The 20246-nt window shown below is 38.0% G+C and overlaps 1 protein-coding gene across 13 annotated transcripts in view; it reads left to right on the plus strand.

Annotated features, from left to right (window-relative positions):
- The window catches only part of ADAM22 (ADAM metallopeptidase domain 22), a 132089-nt gene that overhangs the window by 68402 nt on the left and 43441 nt on the right, over positions 1-20246 (plus strand). For all 13 annotated transcript variants that reach the window (XM_039379724.1, XM_039379727.1, XM_039379776.1 and 10 more), the window contains exons 5-13: positions 4806-4888; positions 8554-8617; positions 9234-9303; positions 12874-12944; positions 13429-13503; positions 16133-16204; positions 17234-17400; positions 19353-19437; positions 19886-19976. In XM_039379724.1, the coding sequence (XP_039235658.1) occupies positions 4806-4888; positions 8554-8617; positions 9234-9303; positions 12874-12944; positions 13429-13503; positions 16133-16204; positions 17234-17400; positions 19353-19437; positions 19886-19976 (778 nt within the window). The remainder of the gene's footprint in view (positions 1-4805; positions 4889-8553; positions 8618-9233; positions 9304-12873; positions 12945-13428; positions 13504-16132; positions 16205-17233; positions 17401-19352; positions 19438-19885; positions 19977-20246) is intronic.

Below are 20246 nucleotides of genomic sequence, written 5' to 3' on the forward strand. Positions count from 1 at the left end.
TCTCCAATTCAATAGACTCCTTGTTAAACAAGTGTATATTTTGTATTGCTCTTGGATGTCACCGATAAGGCTGAGAAGTTTCATGAAGGAAGGATAACTTACTGATGCAAGGAAATGGACAAGAGTGCCAATGGCATTGGCAGAAAATTTGCCTTGTGTGATGCAAACCACAGCATGAACAGTGGCTGAGCACCTTGTGGGGCCAAAAATGTTGAACTTGTCTCTGCTGTAGCATTAGTGTGCCCTTGGATATGGTGTGAGTGTGTGCCTGTGTGGGTTACAGGTTTGTGTCACAGGCATTGTCGCCAGGCTGACCTTGTCTCATAGGAGATGACATTTAGCCTAATTTCCTCCCACACTCCATGCTGACCAGGTTCAATTTTAGAGCAGAAACGATAAATGTGCTGCTCACACTTATGGCTGGCATATGTTAGAAGAGCGGTCTGATTTCCTCTTATCTTACACAAAACCATTCCCCAGTAGCTGACAAAGGCAGGTGTGGAGGTTTGATTTGCTGAGATGGGCAATTATTGCCTGCTTTTGAGAGAGCAGAGAGATGCTCTAATAGCTACAGGAAGCCAATAGCTCTTCACAAAACACCCTTGATGTTCTGGACTGAACTGCCGTTGATGCTGATTTCAACTCTTCCCTATGGGGGAAGTCTTAATTTTCATATGGGACCAGAATATTTTTAGGAAAAAAATTAAGATTTTTTTTCAGCTTCTGTCTTAATGCTACAGATACCAACAGAGAAGAGAGACAACCCTAGTCCTTAGGGAGTGGTTTCAAGAGCAGAGGAAAAGAAGAGAGATATAATGATTACATTTAGGCCTTAGGTCTTAGATCTCCCACATACTGTGATTCCTCCTCTAGTACAGTGTACTTTTTTATAGCACTTGCTATAAAAGAGCTTTAGTACACGTCAAACCCAACATAGTTTCAGCCTCAGCAGTACAGGAAGGCAATGACAGTAAACTTCTTGTCCAAAGTTACATGTACCCTAAAGAAAACATTGACCTGTAGAGTCCCTGACTTAGTACAGAACCATAGAATCATAGACTCATTAAGGTTGGAAAAGACCTCCAAGGTCATTGGGTCCAACCTTTGACCAAACACCACTATGCCAACAAAACCACAGCACTAAGAGCCACATCCGGTGGTTTCTTCAACACTTCCAGTCTCAGAATTTGTAGCTTTAAGTACTTCTCTCTTCACTGATTCTGTGAACTGTTGAAAATGAGTCTTCCATATAGAAAATATACAATTTATACCCTTCCCACCACATGACACATGTTACTGGCATGTTTTGTCCACTTGATACATGGTAAGGAGTGGTAAATAATCACTGTTCCCAGAGCCGTCCAGTGCTTGTGCCATCTGATGTCACTGCATCACCTCCTACTTCCTTGCTGAGATTATAAAAATCCTCAGAACTTCACTTAGGAGTATCCTGACAGCAGGATTTCTTATGCTGAAGAGTTCTCTTCAGAAAGAAACCAACACACCACTAATGCATTATAAGTACTTGAAAGAAAACTATTTTCATTTGAAGAAATGAAATTAAATTTTATTAACTAAAGTTGATTTTATTAACTGGTTTGAAGGGACTTACATTATGGTGATAGGAACATAAGTACATACATAAAAAATATCCCCTAGATGACAGCATATAGAAGTGAATGTTTTGTAGTGATAAGAATTGGTCCCTGAGATGGAGATCCCAGTTGTTTCTGTCTCCACCAGAACTACCATGAACTTCAGTAGATCAATGAGTTGAGTTGAATTGATTTGATTGAATAGAAGTTGTGTGTCTGAGTTATATTTTTCCAAGGCAAGAATTTAGAGACATTTTTCTTATATTTTTCTTTTCTAGATCTGTATGTGTAAATTTTTTCCCATGGATTTATTACAGAATAAATTAATTTGAAGGTACTGCCATGGGGCATTTATTTGATTCTCATTAAGAAGATCAAAACACACTTTTGAGCCACAGACTGGATTCTTAGTATGAAAAAATGCTCCTCCTGTTTGCAAAAACATGGTTTTGCAAGCTAATGGAACCTGAGATTCTATTTCTGGTACATATTAACTACATTTTCTGAGAACAAACCAATTTGTGTAATTACTCCAAAATCCATCCACAGCTAGAACTCTCTACAACTCCCTACTGATAGTCTTTTCAATATTATTCTCATATTCATACACTTATTCCAGTTATATCTTTTACAGGAATACTGCTGCAAGAATTCTCTTTAGAGAGTATTTTATTACTCATAAGGTTTTAGATCATCCACATAATTTGATTGTTAGTTTTGTTATTTACTTATTGGAATTTCTCTTTGTTTACTTCTTATTCATATATTCCAAAAAAGACCTGAAAACCTTAAGTAGTCTCATGATGCTGTAGTGGGGGACACCCTACAGATTGAAAGAAAGAAAATCTCAAATGAAGAGAGCTATAAGTAACTAAGATATAGAAGTAAATAGGTGTAAAAAAGGAGAATAAAATGGAGAAAATGAGCCAAGGTTTCAGCAAAAACAATATAGGGTCTGAAATGTAATGTAACTTGGGATGTTGGTGGCTGAAATGCATGTGAGTGCAAAGCAGAAACTCAAACCACCTCCTTTTCACTGTACTTGGTCTGTGTCCCAAACCCTTGTTAGTCCTGAGAAATGCTGGTCTAAGGGTGATGGGTTTTACACCTTCTGCCAGACACCCCGTTGTAGCCTGGTGCGGGTCAGCCCCAGAGCTTCTCACCAACATGAGACAGAACATTACCTGTGTGGCACCAGTTTTCTTTCAGACATCTGAGCAGAGAGGTGCCATGATGGGCATCATGGTGGTTAATGTACAGGTCACTTTGGTGAAGGTGTTCTGTGTCTGTATCAATGGCAAAGATGCCAAGATAGATAGGCAGTGGAGGTGGCTGCAGTCACTGCAGCAAGTGGAAGGAAAAAGTGGTATGTAGAAGAGAGGAAATAATGAGATGAAATGAAATTGGGGGGGGGGAAGTGTAACACTTAACAGAAGCTATGCCACAGGGATTCTCTCACTGAGTGAAGCAACGAGCCTGTCAAATAGTGTCACTTGTAATCTGTTGGGTCAGGAGTTGCATTTCTCTGCAGTGCTGCTGCTGTTGCTGCCTCGGGTGTTCTGCGTTGGTGCTTTGGGGTCCGGCACCAGCATAGCATGCACGGACCCTCCAGTGAAGATTCTGAAGAGGAACTAGCAATTTCCAGTGATCAGGCTGAGGTCAAGTCCTTTTCCCTGCATGCAGCTGTGCTCTGATAAACAGGCTCCTATACTCTCTTAAGGAGAGCACCTCGTACCAGTGGCATCCATACTTCGTAGCTGCTTTCAAAAACAGTTTGCTCATCTTGTAGAAAACAGAACAGGATTTCCCAATCAAAATACAAAACTACCTACAGATTCTATGTATTTTCTCGCCTTTTGCCTCATCTTGATAATTTTTTTCATGTCTGAAACATAAAATGCAAGAGCATTTAATGTCAGATGTCTAAAATGACTGTGCTATGCATCATGCGACTGCTGGCTTCTGAGAAAGCTGTAATTGTAATGCCTTTCCCTCTGTGCAGTAAATGGACATAAATGTTCACATGGCTGGGTACATTAGGCTAGGTAGACTATTTACACATTTGATGAAACAAGTATTTGCAAGTAAATGCTATTAAAAAAAAAGCGCACTGAAAATCTCCTTCATAGTCCTTTAATCAACATTAGTGCGTTACAACATAGGTGAATTTGGTAAGGCACTAATAGGCAAGTTCTTCTACCCTGAAGGGTAGAGTGACAGTGAGAATTTAAGGGAAGTTTGGATTTTTTTTCTAATTCTGCATACAAGTATTGACATGGTTCAATACTGATCAGATTTGGTGCACATGCAGTAGGGCTTCCATCCTTATCAGTGAAACTAGGGGGACTTTTTGAATAGGGTCTGCTGGATTTGATTTGAAAAGTGTATATTTTATTTGCAGAAGAGGCAGATATTTGTTTTTGTTGTATTTCTTTACTGCTCAGTTACTCCTAGAGTTTCCATTATTTTTGTTACCCTAGTGACTACTTCTGATTTACTCTTTTTTTTAATGAAGCAGTCATAGGACCTGAGGGAATGGCTTAAAGTTGTGTAAGGGGAGGTTTAGTTTGGATCTTAGAAAAAGGTTCTTCACCCAGAGGGTGGTTGGGCACTGGAACAGGCTCTCCAGGGAAGTGGTCACAGCACCAAGCCTGACAGAGTTCAAGAAGTGTTTGGATGATACTCTCAGACACATGGTGTGACTCTTGAGCATGGTCCTGTGCAGGGCTAAGGGTTGGACTCGATGATCCTTGTGGGTCCCTTCCAACTCGGAATATTCTGGGATTCTGTGGTTATTATTTGGTAAAATACCTTTCTCCTCAGAAGAAGGAAATTGCCTTACCCTCAGAGCGGAGTTCATCTTGTCTGATGTAGCCATGTGCAGAGCAGATGCTGAGCCTAAGCCCCCTACTTCCAACTCTTCCTGGTCAATGAAGAAAGATAAGCACTTCTGGAGTAATTTGTCTCTGAAATCTGTGTCAGGATATCAGAGATTTCACACTGAAAATGTCTCCATTTGGTGTAGCATGTCAGGATGGTGTTTGTCTAAGTACGAAAGCATGGCTAAAAGGAGATGGGATGAACACCCTTGTGAGTGATAGTCAATTCCTGGTGTCATGTGAGTGGCTTGGATATGTGTTTATGGAAAAACAGTGTTTGACAGTATGGTGTGTGATACTGTGGATTTACAGTCTCAATTTCCAATTTCAGGGAGGAGAACATTGCTATTATCAGGGAAAAATTCGAGGAAATCCTGTATCATTTGTTGCCTTGTCAACATGCCATGGATTACAGTAAGTTTGCTGTTTTGGTTTTACTGGCCTTTTTTTTATTACTCTTTGAAGGAAAGTAAAGCTATTTATAGTAAAATAATATATGTATATAGTAAAATAAATGCTATTTATTTTCCTACTAGTTTGTCACCAATATTAAGTACTCAACAATCTTCAGAATTTTTTTTTTTTTCAAACTGAGTACTTGTGGCAGTGACCAGGTATTGTTTTAAGATAATTTATTAGAGACAGCAGAGTAGAAGTAGCTGAAAACATCCTATTCTACAAGAATGAAAAAAATACCAGTGTACCATTTGGAAATTATGTCTTTTCTTTTTCCTACAATGATGTATATTGTCTTTCTTTTCTAATTTCTTTACAAAGAAAATGTCAGTTTAGAGTTTATTTTGTACTATCCTTTTTTTTTTTTTAAACAGAATTGCTGGCCTTAAGTTGTGGCATTCAATAAATACCTTTGATATAGTAAAATCTTGAAAAATCTAGAAGGAAAGATATAAAATGGTGCAATAATTTTACTTTGAATTTCATAATTTTAGTGATAATATAATTAAAGCATCTATCATCTGAAGGTTACATTAAGCTGTGTTATTGATTGTACAGCTTTTGGACCTGTCTACTTTTGGTACTATTGAATGATGCTGGTCAGGTTTTCAGAGCAACCAAGCAACTTCAGTGCCTGTTGCATCTGGGAATTACAGTATCTCAGCACTTTTGATACTGAGATCAGCTTGAAAAGTCAAAGCAGCAAGTGAATCTGTGTGGAGGTTATGTGAACTTTGCCTTTTTCTGCAGAAACGGGGCTTAGCTGATGGAAATCTTCAGCCTGTTGTCTATCTTCAGCTATTCTGTAGTTCTGGTATCAACCATATAAGTACATATATTTAAGTAGTGTTATTTAGTAGTATATTTAAGCAGTGTCTTTCTTTTATACTTGTATGTTCTTTGTTAGGAAGGGCGAGAATGCATGCAGAAGGCTTGCATCCTTGCACTTACCTGATTAACAGCTGTGCAGCTCAAGAAACTTGAGCCCAGTTTCAGTATGGACAGTGAGACTAAAAATAGTAGCATCCTAATGCATCCTGAGCCACTGCATGGCTTCCATTAGCAGTGATCCATTAGGTCTTGGCCCCTGCTAACTCCTAGGAGAAAAAGCAGGAAGGAAGGAGAGCCTGCATCTGTCCTTCCCTGCCCTCTTTTTGTGGGTTTATTCTTAAGACTGAGCATCCTGCTGCTCTGTATTCTTAAATGGCCTGATATTCAAATCGGTCAAAATGATGCATCAAAAATGATGCATTTTTTTAATTGTGTGATTGAGCTCTCTTGAGAGTTATCTTCCCCTCCTCAACCTCCCCCCCCCTTTTTTTTTCCTGTTACAATAAAGTTTCAGCAGAGTTATCCTTCACAGTCTTTCTCTAGCAGGCTGGTAATTAGAGCATCCAGTATGAGAAAGTAATGCTTTCCTGAGCTGTATTAAACTCACGTTCTCTGACACTGCATTTCTGTCATTACAACTAGTTCCTACACACTCGAATTTAAATGATAAGTAATTACTAGAAACTCACACTGGCAATCAGAGTTCCTTCACTTCAACCACAGTTCGGAGCGCCTCGCTGGAATAAGGGAATCTGGGAAGAGTTGTCTTCTGATAAGGTCTGCAGGGCAGGACATTTGCTTTCATGAATTTTAAGAAGTGCATAAGACAGAACAGATGCCTTTAATCGAATAACAAGCTTCATATTCTCAAAGTTCATGCCAGTCTCTTCTCTTGCATGTTAGTACCTCTGGATCTCAGCCAGTAACAGCAGAATTTTTCATATATGTGAGAAAATGTTGGGTTTTTTTAATCATAAATTATCAGTTCTTCTGTTGATAATGTCTATTTTGTGTGCTTCCTTTTATTAGTTAAATTGATCGGATGACTGGCTGACAGAATAGTTACAATTATGAATGTCTTCTCTTAATGACTTTACTAATGACAAAGGTACCTTTGCAACCATAACTTCCAGCGAGCCGTTTTGTTTGGATTTTTGTTGTTTTCTGTGGGATGTGCAGTAACCACGGTTTCCTATGGGTTAACACAAAAAAGACTTTGAATGCAAAACACAGCGGTTGCTGGGATATAAATAAGCTATAGTCAGGCAGCCCTGGGTTTGGAGGAGAGGGCACAGGCAGCAGGCAGGTCTGGGATTTTGCTGCCAGCTGGTGGTGAGTGTTAAAACTGCCGTTACTGCTGCAAATTTGACTTTCATGGCTACAAGTTTGATTGTTTGAAGACTATACATCATCAAAATGCAGGTTTTTGAAATGGCCCATGTTTTGGTGTTGGTTTCTCTCTAACACGTCCATGAGCATGGGGTTTATTCACAGCACACTGGGCTGTTGAAGTTGTTTGGAAAAGAGCCATTAATGCTTTGAGAGGACAAGCCAGATCTATAGGTCAGCTGTGACTGTTACTGTTGTCACTGTTGAGTGACTTGATCAGAGATCAGTGCTGCTGGGTGCAGCAGTCTCACGAGAAGCTGTTTGCTGATAGAGCTTTGTCTTGCAGACTGTGCTTAACTAAAATTGCAATTACAAGGAAGTTTTGCCTGATAAAAAGCTACAGGATATTCCCCAACCTCACCTTATTCCCAAGCAAAGAAGCTTCAGTAGGTGCTAGAATATTTCACGTAAACTGTGTAGACAGTATTTATTTCTAAAGAGTAGGCACAGGTAATTTGAATGGTGAAACAGCTTTACATTTTAGAAATTACTCATGCTCACACTTGATGTATGTTATACAGTCAATAACCCAAGATATTTCTGTAATTGTCAATTTTGCCGTTTAGGAAAACGTGCTGCATAAGAAAAAAGAAAAGTATCTGGTTTTGTTGTTTATAATTTAGTGTTTATTTTGGGTGTTTTTAAGAGTAATGCAAATAAATAAATAATCTTGCTTTTGTGCTGCTGTTGAGGGCTATGTGCCTAATTTGAGTTCACAGTTCATATTTATGGCCAAACTTAAAGACCGTAGTAGTGGCCCTTTGAAAGGGACAGGCTGATACAACCTAGTCCCAACCATGCATGTATGCCACTGAAATAAAGGCAAAATTATTAAAAAATATGCTGATTTGCTTGAAGATCAGAGTGGTAGTGATATAAGAAATACTCTTTGACTTTATGCTCTTACTGTAATACCAGTATCAACACTATCTTTAAATGAAATGCTGAGGAAAGAATTAATAAAACCCATTAACACCTAAGGTTAATTCAATTAAATAACATTTTTTTATTTGAGGAAAGCTATTCTTATGTTCCAAATATGCATGTTCATAAAGACTGGTCATTTACTTATCTGTTGAAGGTAGATATCTCTTGCATAGGAGTGGGGGCTTTGAACTGGATTTTCAGTTGGCTAAATTAGTCCATTTTTTGGTGTTTGTATATGTTGTAGAGAAGGTTTGTGGAAGAAAGAGCAGTCTGTTTAACCACAGGAGAAAATCTTTCTTTCTGAAGTGAAGAAACAAAAGATTGATCGGAAATTGCATTCATTCCTGAAACCAGTTTTAACTGCTTCCTTTTCTAAATATTTAAATTTTTAGAGTATGTGAACTTCTTAAACTTAATTCCATGTTGCACCAGTATTTGTTTAGTAAATCAGTATTTACATTTCCTGCTCTTGACAGTGGGATGTTCTATGATGGAAATCATACTTACCTTATTGAGCCAGATGAGAACTACACTTCAGATGTAAGTAGACCTTACAGTAGTCCTGCTGTATTTGTTGACTACAGTCATCCATGGGTGCAGGGTAGGCGTAAGGCTGTGGGACCAAAGGATCATCCCCTCATTCTCCACTCATTTACCTCATATGTAAGACTCCATCATCACAGACAAAAATTAGGCAGTGGTATATATATATGTGTGTGTACTCCATAACACTTGACTGTAGAGCAGTGCAGCACAGAGGGTGATGAGGGTCCCTTGGAGCCAGCAACAGAAGCCCTGTCCCCTTCTCTGGCACTTCCTACTGTGGGTTCATTACATCATTTTCCTCCTGGTTCATCCTTGACTCTAGTTCAGCATCTCCTGCAACTCTCATTGAGTCTCTCTGGCAGCTCTCTTAAGCCTAGTTTTAGGCATGCTCAGCCACTTTGATGTACTCAGATATTTCCAGTGAAAGACGATTAACTGTGATGTTAGTGATCATATTATAGCTGGGTAAAGGAGAAGAATGGTGCCTTGCAACTTGCATGTTCACTGGTATATGTGTTGGATAACAAGAACCTTTGGAATTGTTTGTTTAAGGCTCATGAGATGGATTAGTTTTTCCCAGTTTAATTCTTGCAATTATTTACTATTACAGGATGACTTCCATTTCCACTCTGTTTACAAATCCAAGTTGTTTGAGTTTCCTTCTGATGACCTACCATCTGGTATGATTTTTTACTATTCATGACTTATGAAATGTTTTAGTCTAAGGCCAAATTTGTTAATGGTATTTGGTAGATCATCTTCTGATAGTATATTGTTTCTTTGTATGTATCTTCTTTTGCCCAATTAAGTAAAAAGGCATTGAAAAAAAAGATTTTGACGGAAGTGCTAAAAGAACCCTGAATCCAATGAATGAAACCTCTCCTAGAACTTCATGTTGTGATATATGTTTCTCTTAAAAAAATCCTGTGGTGTATGGACTGAATTATGTGCTAGTATTTGTAGAGCGGAAAGGATTGAGGTAGCCTAAAGATGATAAAAATAAACCTTACATTGCCAGTGGTTGGTAACTCTTCATGAATTTTTCCTGTTTTGAGATACAGGGCAAGTACCATGGTGTGAGCATAAGCATGGGAGACAAGAACTTGCCAAATGTCCTTGCTGTTCAGTGACTCTCATCTCCAGTCCAATCAGCATCTTTCACAGTACTGGCTCTAATGAGAGCCATGCATTTCAGTGCAAATGAATTTAGAGGCAGAAGTGGTTTCAAGTGTTTGTATGATGAATGCCCACGAACCTTTCATATTTTGTATGGATGGAGAAGGGGTTTTTAAAAAAATGAGTTTTCATCTGAGAAGTTGGCATGTTAATTGAAGCTAAAATTGCAGTACTTATGACATATCCCCATTCTGTCAAGGATCTGCCAGTTTTACAGATGCATTTTCCTACTCTACGATATATATCCTAGATAAATAAAACTTTTTGTCATAAACACTGATGTTTTAGTACAAACTACCTCTAGACTAATTTCTTCAGGAGAGTTATGAATGTCCAGTCTTCTTGTTACAAACTTTTTGTCCTGTGGTAACAGTTGAATCTGAGATCTTATGGTGCTGAGTACTGCATATAGAATGGTCCTTCCCTGGAGCACAGTGTGTGCGGGTTTGGTAGTTGTCAAGCAAAGTAGAATAATTCAGAGAGCTAGTGAGGAAAAAGCCAAGGGAAATTGCTACAACTGGCTCGCCTAATTTTGGTTCTGAAGAATGAATCTTTATGTTTAGTATACCATGTATGGATAAACAAACTTTAACTCACAGTCTGCTTTCCCATATGCCCATACTTGCTTTTGTAAAATTGTTAGAAAAGGTGTTTCTGAGGTTTGTAGTGAAAATTTCCATAGTTATAATACATCCTCATTAAGAATCCCACAATTTTTCTTTGTCAGTGTTTATTAAGTTTATGTCTCTTTAAGTCATCCTCCATGCATAGCCACAGCTCCAGAGGACGAGAGCCCTGTCGATGTCTCTGCGTGGTCCTGCCTCTTCCCTTCCAGTGCGGAAGAGTGCTGAGTGTTGTCTTGTCTTTTTTTCTTTAAATAATATTGGCAATTAATTGCTAATAGTATTGTTATGATTGATTTTTTAAAAGTACTACAGCAGAATTATTATTATTAGTAGCAAACATTGTGCTATGGTATGTCATCAGTATTTCTTACATTCCTTATTACTCTTGTAATTTATCAATTTGACCAGCCTAAGGAAATCTTCCTTGAAGCCAAGATTTTCCTCTTATCTTTGAAAGAATGTTTGTATAAGCTAAGATTTCCACTCAGCACTGCATTAGGAATGAACTGGATGTATCATCAGCTCCAATATTGATATTATAAAGGAAAAAAATTCAAGTAATAGGGATTATTTACTATCAGTGATAGTAAAAGCACACACTGTTATACTACAATATCGCTATCATTGATAACAATGTACTTTTTACATTCTTTTGCTCCTTGTGTATTAAAAAAAAACAAGGTATTCCACAGAAGATTTTATTGTACAGTACTTTGGAATGGTCTGAGAGGTAATAGGGCTTTAAATAAGGAAAGCTTGGATGGATGACTTGGCATGCTTAGAGCATTTGACTTTGTATTTACTAGACTATATTTTTCCCCACAACCTGTAAGGCCTTAGATACAGCCTTAGATAACACTCTGGTATTGAAGGTGCTATTTTTCAAATAATGTGTAACAGATGTCCCTTTTTTTTTTTGACATCACTTGAAAAATGTGTAGATGTGACCCTTAGGGACATGATTTAATTGGACTTGGCAGTGTTTGGTTTATAGTTGGATTCAATGATTTTAGCAGTCTTTTCCAACCAAAATGATTCTATGACTGCGAATCCTCATTACAGTTTTTCAAGGTAAACTACTCCCATCAAAATATTTGTTAGGCTTTCAGTGATTTTGCTGGTCGTGTTCTGTTGCCTGAAGGCTCTTGGCTGGAAATGTACTGTGTGTGAATTCATCCAGCTTGTGAATTATAACACAGTGTTAATGAGTTAACATTAATGGCTGCATCATTTCCCTCTGGAGATGACTGACTTCTAATTGTGGTAAACCAATCACATTTGCTGGTAAAGTTATCTGAGACCCTGTATACGTATTGTAAATTATTTTTTTATTGGTTGAAAAGTGTTATTTTTACCAATTTCATTACTCATGTTATTAAACCAAAAATGACAGGTTAAGATCCAGTTGTGTGGCACCAGAACACATGCTAAATTAATTAACATATATAAAGCATAATAAAAACAACACTGTAAGAAAGTTTTCAAGATTTAGTTTCTCACCATTGAAAACTCAAGAGACTGCAGGTCTCTATAGGGTCTCTATAAATAGGGAGCCTCTGGTGTGAAGTCAGTAAAGGGAAAAAGAAATATTACAAATGAAGCAACTGCAAACATTTAATTTACATGTCTCAAAGAAAGATCTTGGGGTTATATGAGTAGCAAACACGTTTATACAAGATAAGGAAAGAGGTTTCTTTTGTATAGGGAAAGAGAGGCAGCGACTATGAATCTAAGATTAATGATGGAAAATTACTTCTTGGACATTTAAAAGGGTGAGAACAAGTATTGTCTTCTGCTTAATGTATAATGTGTCCTTTTCCATGAGTGGCTAGTAATAGATTTGGTGAAGGGATTTGGCAAAAGAATAAACTACTTGGTGCATATGATTAGAGGTTTAAGAAATTAAAGACACAGTGGGATTAGCAGGGAGGAATATTGTATTGATAAGTGAGCATTGCCAAATCTTATATGGTTTCTCTCAACCCTGACATATTTTGCTTTGAGAATATAATCGTCTTAAAGCATTAATTTTGCCTTCCATGCTCTTCTTATTAATTTAGGTAGCTATTGCAAGAACTCTGTCAATGGCTGCTGAATTCCTGAAAATGTTATTCACTCCATGGGAGCACTGTGCTAATAATATTTCGTGCCCTGTGTTGGTGAAGTTTTGGCATAGAACATCTGCTGTGCTTTCAGAAGTGTGACACCCACAGATCATCTGTTTCAACAGACCCAGATTATCACTAGTAGAGTTTTTAATAAGAGCTCTGTTACTGAGAAGCATCTGTAACATTGCCTCCTTTCTAGTTGGAAACTTTAAAAAATGAGTTGTTGCTGCATCTGATGTGCTGAAGAATGCCATAATACAGTCGTGTGGCATCAGGGTCACCAATTGTTGGAATATATTCTTGTAAATATTCAGTGTATTTGTCTGTGTTTTCTGCTTAGAGTTCTGGCAGATGAATGCTACATCACAGAATTTTGTTGTAAGGCCAAGACACAAAAGAAGGAAAAGGCAGGTATGTGCCAATATGTTTGTTTATAAGTGATATGCCATCAAGTTTTTTTCATGTCTGCTGAGTTAATTTGCCCACATGGAGTTCTGCTGCTTGTGCTGGTTTGGCACGAGGTCTCTATATCAATACAGCTTTTACAAAAAGAGATATGTAATGTGGGCTGAACATTGTTGGGTTCTCTTGGACATTGCTTACTTGAAGAGTTATTAAATTGTTAAATACTGCTGAATTCCAAATGAAAAACTGTTTTCTCTCATTTTGAGTATAGAGTTTTATCAGAAACTCCCATTAATGAAATACGTATATTTTTTTATGTTACAATAGTGACAAGTAGCTCACTTTATTTTGATTCAAAATAAATATTCTAAACTGAGAGTTCATTCCCTGTTTATTAAAGTGGGGGAGCCACTAAGTGCAGGTGTTTGGTACCAGTTACACTCTCTCTGTATTGTAAGACTCTAACCTTAGAGTTATATTCTCTCTATAGGTTCGTCAGATTCCACGTAAAGTTGAAGAAGAAACAAAATACATTGAGTTAATGATTGTAAATGATCATCTAATGGTAAGACTGACACACTTCAACATCTTACAATTATAATTAGCATCACCTTTAATTGATCCATAAGAGATAACAATTAAGAACAATATATGGCAACAATTACATTTACTATGTCCTTAATAAAAAAGATTCTGGTTTCATTAACCATTGATGAAGTTGTTTGTGAATTTTGGCAAGGTAATTACACAAGGAATGCAACTAGGCCTGAGTATCAGGAAAAAGGGTCATAAAGTAATGTCAGTGTGACTTAAGCTGATGATTTTCTTTCTGGCTTTCTTGAACACTTCTCTTAGTTACAGCCACTCAGCAATCAATAGTGCAGTTATTGCAGTTGACAATGGGGAAATTAATAGTGACTACATTTTTTTGATACATCCAAATCAATATAGAGAAATTATTTTGTTAAGCTTGTATACTTTCTCTGGGAGAACATAAATAGGCTCTTTAATGTAGTGGAAAGAGACATAATAAAGATTAGTGTATTGAAGAAAAACCAGACTCATTAAAGTGGGAAAAGGCACAGATTTATGTAAGTGAAGATGATTAATAATTAATGAAAATATCAAAGGAAATGGCGAATTCTTCATGCCTTGCAGTCTTCAAAGGTAGTGTCAAACACAAACAATAGAATCCCATCTTGAAGTAACTGGATAAAAGTTCAGACTGGTGGTGTTCATCTGAATGGTGACATTAGATGATTTTATGGTCCTTTATGGCTTTAAAAATCAAAATATTTCTATACATTTTGTCTACTCTTCCTTTAATGTGCAGCGGTTCTCTCAAACAATACCCAAATTGGCAAAAATAGACATCAAAGTATACAAGGAATGTGTCACTGTCCTTGGACAGCGTGCTCCTCCTTCAGCTCAGCTTGGTGAGCATAGCAAACAATTCTTGGATTAAAACGAATAATAATGGATGCAAATTCCCTAAATCGGTGTAATTGTGTTTGATCCTAAAGACATGAAGCAACAAGTTTCCCCTTGGGACCTTAGCTGTGTGGGAAGATTTTCTCCAAGGACCATGTTTTCTGACTTTGATTAATTGCAGCTGCTGCAAGAGTCAGTCCACTTAGGAGTTTATTCTTAGAAGCAGTGAATATCCATGACTGAAGAAGCCAAATAATCTCCTCTTGGGAGAAGGAAGTATCATTGTCGGCTCTGGGGTTGTCCCTTTCCCCATGGCCTGGGCTGGTGCACGTGTGTGTTTAGACTTCGCTCTGTGCATCAGTCGATGCCTCGCTCCAGGTGCACTCGGTGTGGAGCTGACACCCTAAAGAGTTGGAGCTGCTTTTGCCTTTCACCCTCACCAGGCATTCCCAGAGGGCACAATGAAATTCGTGCTTCCTCCTCTGGTCTAGGGAACTGGCTACATCCCAACAGTCCCTGTGGGGTGCTCACCACTGCGAGGGGTGCAGTGCCTGCCTCTCTGCCCTCTCAGCTGCTTGTCCAACCATTGCTTCCAGCTGGGGAATAAAGCTTTTAAAACCCAAATGGACTTATAAATTATTATACTGAAAATATTTCAGTAGGCCTCCGGTGTCCCTAAGTATCCTAAAGTGTGAGATTTTAATTGCAAATAGAGACTTGAGTAGTATACTTATTTCCCTTTGTTTCAGTGTTTCATTTTCCATTTATTTTTTAGCTTTTTCATTTCATCCTTTCTGTCATTTTTAGATTCACAGTCCTGTTCTTCTGGTTTTTTGGTTTTGGTTTTGTGTTTTGTTTTTTTTTTTCAGTAACTTCCTTATTTTTGGTGGTTTCTTTTCCCCCCATTCCTTCTTGAAACCGTGTCTTTCTCACCCGCTAGTTGCTGGGCACTTCTTCTTGCCCACTAAAAGATCCTAACTTCCAGAAAATATGGACAACTTTCACTCCAAAATCAAGCATCATGGGGCACAAGATAGTTAAACATTTCTGAAAATCTTGTCCATTTTGTCCTAAATTACTCTGAGATACTTGTGACTTCCATACCCATGGTGCTCATTCATAAGTGTTTTTTTCCTATAAATAGGAGTACCTGGACAGCTGTTTTCAGTGTCATCTTTATAGAACTGCATTACAGATTTCAGTAAAGGTGCCATTGTAATCTGATTGCTGAAATGATTTGAACCAGTTACTGTAGCATTTTGGGAATGTGTAACTATAGAAGCTGAAAACCAGAAAACAACTTGAGAAAGAGAACTGAAGAAAAAAAAAGGAAGTCTGTTAGATTAGAACATGGATGCAGGCACTTCTGGATTTCTGGGATAACACCTTTAAAGGAGTCTCAACTATAGAAGTTTTTTTGCTAATTTCTGCATTGGCATTTGTGATGGACTTTAAAGTTGCCAGCAATAAAGATGAGTAACAATATGTTGTGGTTCTTATAGCATTTCCCAGTAAAGGCCTTAGAGTACTTTCCAAACAGGAATTAATAGATCCTCGCAACAGCTGTTGTAAAGTATATCAGTAATTTGAATTTCTGAGCAATTTTCCAGTATCGCTTCTTGTCATTACATTCAGCACAGGAGACCAAACTTTGCACAGGGGTTTTACTGTTGACATAGTTGCTTTTTACTTCATTCTTTTTTGGAAATGGAGCTTATTTTTCTGAATTCTGCATGTGTAACTTGTCTGTGTTCGTTTTGCAGTGTAAAAAGCACCGCTTGTCAGTCGGCCATACTAACAGCTATGCTAAATCAGTTGTGAACATGGCAGATTTAGTAAGTATCGCTCAACTAAATGTTCTTTTATGTGTGAGATGAGTCATATGATTCTCCTGGCGATATATGCAGGAGTTGTCAGTTCATTGTATACCAATAATAATGTATGTGAAGATCACAAATTTTCATCTAGAACCACGGTCAGCCACCTATAAAGCCTTTGTCTAACATAACACATTAGAGACTTCTTGTGGCTTCAAATGTTTAAGTATCCTCCTGCTGGATCAGTGTCTTGAGTCTGGGTATTAAAGAGTACCTTAAATAGGACAATTTTTAACACAAGATCCCTGTGTTGACAACTTGAAAACCGAAAGACAATCTGAAATAAGAATGCACTAAAATTCTCCAGAAAAAGTGCATTTGAGTAAATGAGTTAGAATAGGGATGTAGAGGTGGGCTTTGTGGATTATGTCTATGATGCTAAATTGGATGAGATGCTGACTCTTGCACCTCACCCCACTAAAGTATTGCAAGAAAAAGAACAGTATTACTAGAAAAAATGCTTAAAAGTATTTGGTGTGGAGTGTTAACCCTCAGCATTGAAAGGATAGCCTGTTTTTCGTGATTCAGCCAGCATAAGGTTAAATACTCCTGTAGAGGTGTACAACAGTAAAAAATATGGTTTTATAGATCACTGTTCAGTACAAGAGAGCCCTTGTGTGTCACTGGGGTAAGCTGGATTTATAAAAGACCCATTAATTCCAAATCTTTGTGGTATTTGGAATGGTTCTATAGTAATTTTTCAAAAATCATATCTTTCTTCTATGCACCTCTGCCTGTGTAGGACCTACAGGGGATCTTTTTGCAGACTAAGAGAGCTGATTGAAGAATTAGGCCTAAAATTTAGATTTTACTTTGTTTTCATGTTTGTTTGTTTTAAGGGAGATAAAATCACCTGGGAGAACCTAAATTGTGCTAGAAGAAGCTAATTATTTAGTTATGTAAAAATGCAAGCTAGTTCGAGAAAGGGTAAAACTCACCTTTGTTCTATTTGACATAATGTATTTGTTCATTCTGTTAATATACTAGATATATAAAGAACAACTTAACACCAGGATAGTATTGGTTGCCATGGAAACCTGGGCTACTGATAACAAGTTCACCATATCTGAAAATCCCTTGGTGACCCTGCGTGAGTTTATGAAATATAGGAGGGATTTTATCAGAGAGAAAAGTGACGCAGTTCACCTTTTTTCGTACGTAACTTCCTGTGATGTTTTATTACTGGGCTTTTTCTTTCCTTGGGGGTTGATTCTCACAAGATGCTCATGCATCTCCTTTCTGTTGTGTATGTAATCCACAATAATTCAGAAAAAAATGTTTTGGGTGGGGAGGTGGGGAAAAGATAATGCACAAGTTGCCTGCCAATGCAACTAGAGGTTTGACTCTCGTTTTAGTTTTAACGTACTAAGACTGAGCTGCATGTGCTGTAATCCTTTGTTATTCTGTGCAATTACCTATCCACAAATGCAGATACCTGGAGGGTCATGCATGGTTCCACCTCGGAGGTTGGCTTCTTCAGCAGCAGAGTATGGATGGCCCTGCTGTATTATTTGAAAGCAGAACATCAGTTTTGAAACCAATGAGGTTTCCTGCTTAAGCACACTATGGCCTGCTTTACTTTACTGAATGACCTGCATGCTGCAGGATTACTGAAGTATTTCAGATCCTCCAAACAGTTTGTTCTCCCAAGATATTTGAGCTATAGGAAGAATAGGATGAGAGGAATGTTATTTTCTCTAAATATCTTAATTGTTTTGGAAATAAGATTGATATAATAAAATGGAACCTCCAAAAATAGAGGAGAGGTTCATGGCTGAGATTTTTGATCCACAACTGACAGGTCAAATGAATATCTTTTGGGGTCCTTTTTTCTCTCTGCTGAGAGAAATTCTGAAATCCTTCATATAGGATTTTAGAATCCTATATGAATAAACTTAACTTAAACACCTCACTTTTCCATTACTCCAGTATGGTTCCAGGATACCCAAGTCCAGTATCCATCCTCTCAGAATTTTTGCACATGCTTAATTACTGTCATTGACTTCTGTCATGAAGAAAGCTAGTAGGATCTGCAAGTGGTGCTTGTAGATTTTTGTTTCTCCATGGCTCAAATCTTCATCTGTTAAATGGGAATCAGGTTTTCTCACATCCTTCATGGATGTTCTCTGGTACACTGTAAGATCTTTGGGGGGAAGTCTTGTTCTTGTGAATGTGTGTGGATTGACTATGACAGAAGAGAGCTTGATTTGGCCTGTAATGCTAATTCTAATGCTATCTATAGCGCCACCAAATGGTGTTTGAGGTATTGCATTCATAGATTGTTTAGAAATAGCAGTTTCTGAAATTGAGTGAGACATGGCTAAACTGGGAGGTGAGGTTAGCCGGTGTGATGGTACGGTGGTTACAAATGAACTTTCACCTTCATCGCAGTTAGCCCATTGTATTGTTTCTCGATGGTTTTCTTATTTTTTTGAGAAAAATAACTTGCCAGGGCTCAGATGGATCAGTACTCTCAAGCAAAGCAGAGTATATTTTGTCTCCAGTAACTGGCAGTCATTCATGCTGACGTGGTCAGCGCCAAAGAGGTGACTAGATTTAGGCTTGGAGTGCATCTGTTCCTTGGATGAGATGGGCTGCAGTTTCAGGGCATTTTCACCTACCTCTGCATCTTCCACTAATGCATCTCCCTATGAGTTTTACCATCAGCATTGCCCAATTAGACAGTGTCATTTTACTAGTCCCCCTGCATTGGCAGCATGATGGCCTCTCCTGCACTCTGCCTGTAGCATGTGCCAGCAGAAGTCACTCAGTGTGGTGGTATGTCAAGAAACAAAGGGCTCGTGAGATCTAGGTGATTTGGCAAAATAGTCCTCTTCTTCTTATGCCTTCTTGTATTCAATATTCTGAGAAGGAGGAGGCAAGATGGTATAACTTTTCTGGAGATAATTTGTCATGTGAGGTGTGTGAGTGGTTATCTGTTTTTCCCATTTTGTTTCTGCACAGTTTGCAGTGTAGTGGTGGCAACCAGCATTTGCAAATGCCAGCTTCTCATTTGAAAATCAGAAGGGTAGATACTGGAATAGATAAATGCAAAACTCATGGACTGGTCAGGGTAAACTTCCTTTTCTTTTCCTTTTTGTCAAAGGGGGAGTCGATTTCAGAGCAGTCGAAGTGGAATAGCCCACACGGGTGGAATCTGCTCCTTGCTTAAAGGCGGAGGTGTGAATGAGGTAGGTGGGGATGCTGGTATGAGCAAAAAGTGGTGGAAATTTATCTGCACAGAACTTATCAGTGCAGATATGTTCCTCAAAATATTTTTCTCTTTCTTTACTGATTCAGAATTTTAGTGCAGCTCTGTAGAAGGGACATCTCAATGAAGTGATGAGTGAATAAAGTCAGATATAGATTCAAATACACTTTTCAGCAAGTTCTGCAATATCCTGTCATTCATATTTGCAGCCACAATAGCAAGACATAAACGGACTTTCTCTTAACTTATCCATAAGCCAGTGTTTAGTTTTCCTCACTTGTTCATTATCTAGCTACCCTGAAGTAAGAATGCTTAACATTGTGCATGTGATTTTGCCTTTTATTGCTTTGAAGTGAGAAAAGCTTCACTTGAATCTGAGATACCTGTATGTAACTGATTATTTTTCCTACCTTGCTTATTTCTGTCAGTTTGGAAAGCCAGACTTGATGGCAGTTACCCTGGCACAGACCTTGGCCCAAAACATTGGCATTTTCTCAGACAGAAGAAAAATTATAAGTGGTAAGGTTATTTGTTTTTTCACTCTATCTCAAGAAAAAAAAAAATCTTAAAATGTGGAGAATCTTATCAGTATCTCTCTGACATGTATTTCTTCCTTCTTTTTCTCACAACATTGAAATATTTTTATTTCTTGTAATAACATAAGAAGGGACAGACATGGTCACAGCCAGCATGGCTTCATGAGAGGAAAGCCCTGCTTATCAAACCTGATTTCTTTTTATGACAAGGTAACCCACCTAGTTGATCAAGGGAAGCCAGTTGACGTAATCT

The sequence above is a fragment of the Pipra filicauda genome, unplaced genomic scaffold (genome assembly GCF_003945595.2).
Source record: "Pipra filicauda isolate LSUMZ 115617 unplaced genomic scaffold, ASM394559v2 scaffold105_size2325265_pilon, whole genome shotgun sequence".
NCBI classification, from domain to species: Eukaryota; Metazoa; Chordata; class Aves; order Passeriformes; family Pipridae; genus Pipra; species Pipra filicauda.